Raw genomic sequence first — 7747 nt, forward strand, 5'->3', positions numbered from 1 at the left:
ACAAACACACACACACACACACACACTGAACACACAGACACAAAGAAAAACTGCACACATACATGCTACAGACAAATATTTTGTCTTGTCATAGGTTAGGTTAAAAAGTAAAATGTATTTCTCCACCACTGAATGCAGGCTATAAATAGGCATGAATGAAAATAAAAAAAACATTGAGACCATGTATGCAGCTAATCTCAAGGAGCAGAGCTGCCAATGTCTGACTGATACTATAGACAGAAACAGCCATCATGCGTTACAACCAAGCTACATTTCCCATTAAATGTCAGGCACTGCGTCTGTCTGCACCAAAAAAAAGAAAAAAAACAACAACTCTCTGCTGTTGATTCTGAGAACCTCAGTCTAAATCTATGGATCGGCTCCGGCTCAGTGCGCCAGCCGCGCCAGTTTACAGCACCACGGACAGCGACGCTGTCACATTTTACTACAACCCGCTGGCATGTCACGTCGTCAGCTAACACAAATGACGCGCTGGACCACACGTAGACCTTCAGTAGGCTAGCCTAGCCTAGACAGATGCGCACGGTCTCGCCGGCATACGTTATCGTTTTGAGTAATAGACCAGCAGTGAAATGTAAGACCGAAGCGCCGAGCCAGCGACGCAAAGGACTGGATGACATCATGTCTGTGAGAGGGGAAAAAAAACGTCGTTTTATGGGACGACGCGTCGCGCTAACCATGAAAACAGATGCTGGTTGCAGAGTTGAGTAGGCTGTTTTCGTGAGGGCGGGAGGAGCGTTGACGCTTAGAATCCTCACATGCACTATAACGCCGTGCCTGACTCCATCTCTTACAGGAAGACACACTCACACACTCATACTCGCTTCAGGCTACCTGTCTCTCTCTCTCTCTCTCTCTCACTCTCACCGTGCACAAAAAAGCCTCTTCTCTCCAATACCCGCGCATTGGCGCATACGGTACACGGAGAGAGATAGGCTACAATAGAGGAGACATCAAGTGTCCTCCTGAAGGGCTGAGCTACTGAGCAGCAATGACGTGAGACTGGGTACCAGTTTGTCCTCTTATCATCCTAAACAACAATCCCCTCGTGTGAAAAGCTGACAGAAATAAAAACCCCCGATAAGGCTATTGTTGAATGCAGTGGCCATTTTCAGACACGCATCATCAGACCAGACAGACAGATTCACTGCTGGTTGTGTGTTCATCAAGCAAGTCATGTACCAGGGGTTATACCCCGGTGACACAGAGAAACAGGCGATCAGAGGAGAGGAGGAGATGGGGGTAGTGGATCGGTTTCATAGGGTGGGGAGAAAGAGTAGGAGGAATGTGTGTGTGTGTGTGTGTGTGTGTGGGGGGGGCGGGGGTTGTAACACACACTGCGCTTTGGTTTCAGGTGAGATGTGTCAGTAGGCACCCAGACAGACAGACAGACAGACAGACATCATCATCTTACCTCCATACTTGTCCCAACTGGAAGATGTGTATGAGGGTCTGCCACAGCCACACAGAGAGCAGGCAGCACCTGTCCCTTCCCTGCGCTCTCAGCCCTGCCGTAGCTCTCCGGTTGCTCAGCCCCTCCACAGAGCCCAGACCGCCCCCGGTGTAATCCTGCACGAACCACCTGAAGCTCAGGATCTGGACCAACACCGAGGGCACCAGCACCAAAAAGAGGGTGAGTCCGGACCAGAGGTAGTCGTGCTTGTGGTAGTAGTCGATGGCCAGCGCCAGGTCTGTCCCCACGTCCCAGAAGAACACGAACAGGGCCAGGATGATCCACAGACAGTCCAGCCAGAGGCGCTCCTCCTGCGGCGACCGCCCCGGCCCTGCGTCCCCTTCTGCCTCTCCACCGCTCCCCTTCCCCTTGCAGCGGAGGTAATGCAGACAGGCGCTCCGGCAGCCCCAGTAACAGGACGAGGTGTTGCAGCAGTGGCAGATGTGGAAGGAGCTGCCTTCCCTCGGGTCGCCCTCGCCGGTCCCCACCACCTCGTCCAAGTTGTGCAGCTGGGCGAATCCCCGGACGACCCCCCGACCATCGGATTTCGCTGCCATCTTGCTCTTTGCTGAAGCGGCTCACACCTCCGGCTTCCGGGCTCGTGACGACACTTCCCTGACACCTGTTTTCCGAGTGCACCCCAAATGTGGGCGCCATCTAAAAGCGGGGCGGCAGTGCGGCAACGTCTCCCGGTCGGTCCCCGGATTGCGTCCAGGCAGCAGCGGGGGCGTGACAGACGCAGTCCATCTTCTGTCTCTGTTCAATCCGTTATTGCTGAGGAGAGGAGGTAGCCTAGCCGTTTAATTCTCACCTGGCTACAACAGGTTAAGCCAACGCGGTGCAAATTCAAGTCTGATAAATCACACAGTATCCGACCACGCTGGTGTATTCATTACCTGTACATAATTATCTATCCATCTACTATAGCCCTTTCACAGCCTCATCATTCCGTTTTTTTCCGTTATTCTGCAGCAGCTCTCCCTCTCCCTCTCCTTCCTTCCTCCAGCTGCAAGGCTGAATGCCACAGCCGACGGTGCCTCCTCACTCAGTCCCACGAATACCTAATTCCCTCCCTCTCTCTCTCTCTCTCTCTCTCTCTCTCTCTCTCTCTCTCTCTCTCTCTCTCTCTCTCTCTCTCTCTCTCTCTCTCTCTCTCTCTCTCTCTCTCTCTCTCTCTCTCTCTCTCTCTCTCTCTCTCTCTCTCTCTCTCCCCCCCTCTCTCTCTCTCTCTCTCTCTGTCTCTCTCTCTCTCTCGTCTCTCTCTCTCTCTCTCTCTCTCTCTCTCTCTCTGCTCTCTCTCTCTCTCTCTCTCTCTCTCTCTCTCTCTCTCTCTCTCTCTCTGTCTCTCTCTCTCTCTCTCTCTCTCTCTCTCTCTCTCTCTCTCTCTCTCTCTCTCTCTCTCTCTCTCTCTCTCTCTCTCTCTCCTCTCTCTCTCTCTCTGCTAAACGTGGTTGCCACCTAGTGTTTCGGACTGCATGATGTAATGCTGTGTTGGGCACGGGGAGGGTACGTATTTAACCCATCACCGTGTTCTGTTCACACGGATCTGTTCACCCACCCCCCTCACCCTCTCTCTCTCTACCTATCTGTAGTCAGTAGTTGGATTCTATCAGCAGTTTGATATGTGATGGGAGCTTTCTAGACAACCCCCAAGGCACATACAGTTACATTTGATATTGATGTGATCAACTCATTATGAAGAGTATGGTTGACAAGCCTCGGCACACATAGAACTAAAGAGCATGGCAAATACAGGCTTATAAATTAATGATAATTTGTCTGGACATTTATGTCACGTCTAAGAAAAGAGCTAAAAAAGGCAGTAAAAAAAACAAATCAAATGTTTCATTTCAGAACTATATGGGTCAATCACTAGGTGATTGAATGATACATAGCCTAAGAACCCGTCTATACCAGACCAGAAACACCAAGCATTTTCATGTTTTTGCCGCATTTTTTTGCAGCGCAAAAAAAATTACATCGCATCTGTCTGCTGATGTAGGGTTAAACACTTGGCTCAAAGTGACGTTCCTTCCTGTGGACGGAGGCACGTTCCCGGGTGTCGGTTAAAGGTTGGTGAATTAACGTTCCAGACAGAACGCTGTGCCTGTGATTATGACCTCGGGCTCAAGCCTTCACATGAGACTTACGTCGTCGTCGTCGTCCCACAAGTGAATGTTTCTCTCCACGCGGCTGCCGCTTTGAACGCTGCGTTTTGACGCGAGCTGTCCTCTGCTGAAGTGGTTCTGAAATGGTGTGAGGGAGGTGAGGGAAGTGGTCTGTACGTTTGTATTCATGTTGAATGGAGATTCGCTCTCGCTCTTCTTCCTGGTGTGCTTGTTCCCTCCTCTGCTATTAGTCTAATGAAGCATCCCAAATGACACCCTAATCCTATATAGTGCACTACTTTTGACAATAAAAAAAATATGGGTATGGGCCTTGGTCAAAAGTAGTGCACTATATACAGTTTTTTACAATCACTTTGGCACTAATTTCAGAACATTGACGTCATTTTTCAAAACTCTAGACACAAAACTCACAACCAATGATCAAAATGCACATTTTTCAAAACTCTAACACTTTTTTCAATTGCTTGGATACAATACACATAAAACTAAGATCATTTGTTCATTTAACAAAAATCACCTGTTCAATATGACACAACTTAACATCAAAGTACTACTATTTCAAAAAGGCAATTCACACATTACATTTCAGATGAGTGTCTATTCATTTCATTACAATTATCCAACTATCAATTGATACAACTGCTCAAAATGATAAGTAACTGTTGCATTACTCTTAATGCATAGTTGTATGGAAACAGACAAACAATATTCCATGTTTATATCATGAAAGTTTCAAGATAACACGATTCATTGTCACCAATTAGCGTGGAGCATGAACCAATTAGACTACATTATCTATGGATGTAATATTTCATCATCATTCTTCATCAGACCCTGTTTCTATGGTCCCATGTACCACCTTTTCAGACTATTTACAGTATTGACAGTACTGCACTCTACGGATGCAGGCCCTTGTAATTGCTTGTCCAATTCTGCCAACTCGTTACTGATGATTGAATTCACATTGTGGAACGAGTATATAAAGAATTGATTGGGATCCACTTGCAACAACATAGCGATACGTACTGTAACATGGAGCCGGCAGGTGATCCAGGTCACAATAGAGGTCAAGCAGTAGTGGGAGGAAGACGAGGAAGACGTGTTGGTCAAAGGAATGGCAGAGGACAAGCACCCCTTCTGAGAGGTTGTTGTGGGCCTCGTTTGAGAGGTGTGGGGGAACGTGGTAGAGGACAAGGCCACGGACCAAGACAGCGGCAGCAACAGCAAAGAGTGTCCAATGAAATCCGAGCAATAGTTGTAGACCATGTCATAAATCATGGCATGACAATGACTGAGGCGGCTACAATGATACAACCAAACCTCAGAAGGTCAACCGTGTCCTCAATAATCAGAACTTTCCGCAATGAGAACCGGTAAGTCGTCAGCATGCACTAAACATTATGCTACTCTCAATTGTCAAATGACTGCATACCAATGTGTATCACAGAGTAGGTGATGTGACCAAGTGTCTTCTTACTGTAATGTTCCCTGTAGAATTGAGACTAGGCCAAATAAGGGAGGCAGAGGCAAAATTCTGACTGACCAACAAGAGCAGGCTGTGGTCGATTTGGTTCGGGCCAGAAATTATATTCGCCTTACAGAAATTCGCCAGCATATCTTGGACAATGAAGACATGTTTAACAATGTGGAATCCATAAGTTTGCCGACTATTGCACGCATGCTGAAAAGGCACCAGGTGTCTTTAAAACAACTATACCGTGTGCCTTTTGAAAGAAATGCAGACAGAGTGAAGCAAATGAGGACTGAGTATGTTCAGGTATGTTCAGTTTCAAGATGGCTGTTGTAATAAAATTCCCTAATAATTCTACATTGTACAGTAATCAGTAAATCTCTTTCCAAAATGTATTTTTAGAGGGTGATGGAGCTGGATGCTGATGACAACCATCACAAATTCAAATATTTGGATGAGGCAGGCTTTAACCTGGCCAAGACAAGGAGGAGAGGTCGGAATTTCATTGGCCAGCGGGCAACCATCCAAGTACCTGGACAACGTGGGGCCAACATAACCATGTGTGCGGCTATATCAGAAGATGGTGTGGTGGGACGCAGACCTCGTATTGGATCATATAATGCAGCTCTCCTTGTAACCTTCCTTGATGAGCTCGATCAGGTCTGTAGAGCTGATGGCGTGACCTATGTCATTGTGTGGGATAATGTCAGGTTCCACCATGCTCATATGGTGCAAGCATGGTTTCAGGCCTATGCACAATTTACCACCCTGTATTTACCCCCATACTCTCCTTTCCTTAACCCGATTAAGGAATCTTTCTCCACATGGAGATGGAAGGTTTATGATAGGCGCCCTCATGAACAAGTCACTCTTCTCCAGGCCATGGATGACGCATGCAATGGCATCACGGCAGACCAGTGTCAGGCCTGGATTCGCCATGCCCGAAGGTTTTTTCCAAGATGTTTGGCTAATGAAAACATCCATTGTGATGTAGATGAGAACCTGTGGCCAAATCCACAAGACAGAGTTGATGAAAATGTAGAAGTACAGTAATCACTCCTATGTTTTGCTTTTTACAGTACAAGCAAGCAAGTTGAGGAACACTGCATTTGATGTTTTACAGTACTGTATTGTTTTTCATCAATATATTTCAGATTTTGTTCAATGATTCCACTGTGTCTGTAGTATTCTCTCTACTACTGCAGTACTTTTACAGGGATGTATTTACATGTAGTACCATAATGAAACATGTATCACCTATTTTGTACTACAATATTTAATGATTGTACGAACAATGACACAGTGAAAGTATCGGTTGCTTGTGTGTGGGTGATCTAAATTAACGTTTCATTGGTATTTCACAATAAATTTGTTTTTTGAACCAATGATTGTGCAAGTGCAAGATTTCTTTAAAGATATGAATGCACAATGCAATGTTTTGAACATTGGACAGCCTGTGTTACAAGTGATGACCGTTTTGAGTTTTGTGTCTAGAGTTTTGAAAAATGACGTCAAGGTTCTGAAATTAGTGCCAAAGTGATTGTAAAAAACTGCCATTTGGGATGCACCCTGGACCCTCACAAGGGAAGGATTAACCTGGATTAGCTCACTGCTATAGTAGCATTACACAACCTCATCCACTAGCAGTCCTACAGGCTATCACACACATACACACACAAACACATACACAAACACACACACAAACACACACACACACACACACACATACACACACGCACATACACAAACACATACACAAACACAGATACACAAACACACACACACACACACACACACACACACATAGATACACAACACACACACACACACACACACACACATAGATACACAAACACACACACACACACACACACACATACATACAAACACACAAACACACACACACACATACATACAAACACACACAAACACACACACACACACACACACACACATACAAACACACACACACACACACACACACACACACACACACACACACATACACACACACACACACGCACAAACACAGATACACAAACACACACACACACACACACACACATTGATACACAAACACACACACACACACACACACACACACACACACACACATAGATACACAAACACACACACACACACACACACACACACACACACACAAACACACACACACACACACACATTATTAAATCCTAGCATGTAGTCAAGCAGCAAGCTATGACTTTATAAGCCTTTCCCACAGAGATATAGGCTATACTTTACTAATTGACTGCACTTTCTACAAGGCTCCCGCCCTCTCATTTCCTGTCAAAATGCCCACATGTTTTCTCTCTTTTCAATCTCTTATTTCTAATTACTCCTTATTGGAATACATAACCATAATGGGATGATTCATTTCCATAGTAGCGCCTTTCACTGTAAGTCAGAAATCTTTCTGATTGAGAGGGGGTCAAATACTTATTTCCCTCATTAAAATGCAAATCAATTTATAACATTTTTGACATGCGTTTTTCTGGATTTTTGTTGTTGTTATTCTGTCTCTCACTGTTCAAATAAACCTACCATTAAAATTATAGACTGATCATGTCTTTGTCAGTGGGCAAACGTACAAAATCAGCAGGAGATCAAATACTTTTTTCCCTCACTGCACATGTTGGCTAATTATTGAAG

The 7747-nt window shown here is 45.5% G+C and overlaps 1 protein-coding gene across 1 annotated transcript; it reads right to left on the bottom strand.

Annotated features, from left to right (window-relative positions):
- Positions 1-1431: 1431 nt before the first annotated feature.
- LOC311119366 (XK-related protein 6-like) lies at positions 1432-2031 on the bottom strand (the record flags this gene model as incomplete). The annotated part of the gene is made up of 1 exon (XM_084194079.1): positions 1432-2031. One exon carries the CDS (start codon positions 2029-2031, stop codon positions 1432-1434), a length of 600 nt encoding a protein of 199 aa, XP_084050205.1.
- Between the last annotated feature and the right edge of the window lie 5716 nt (positions 2032-7747).

This window comes from Coregonus lavaretus (assembly GCF_964263955.1).
Source record: "Coregonus lavaretus genome assembly, contig: HAP1_SCAFFOLD_5394, whole genome shotgun sequence".
In the NCBI taxonomy this organism is placed as follows: Eukaryota; Metazoa; Chordata; class Actinopteri; order Salmoniformes; family Salmonidae; genus Coregonus; species Coregonus lavaretus.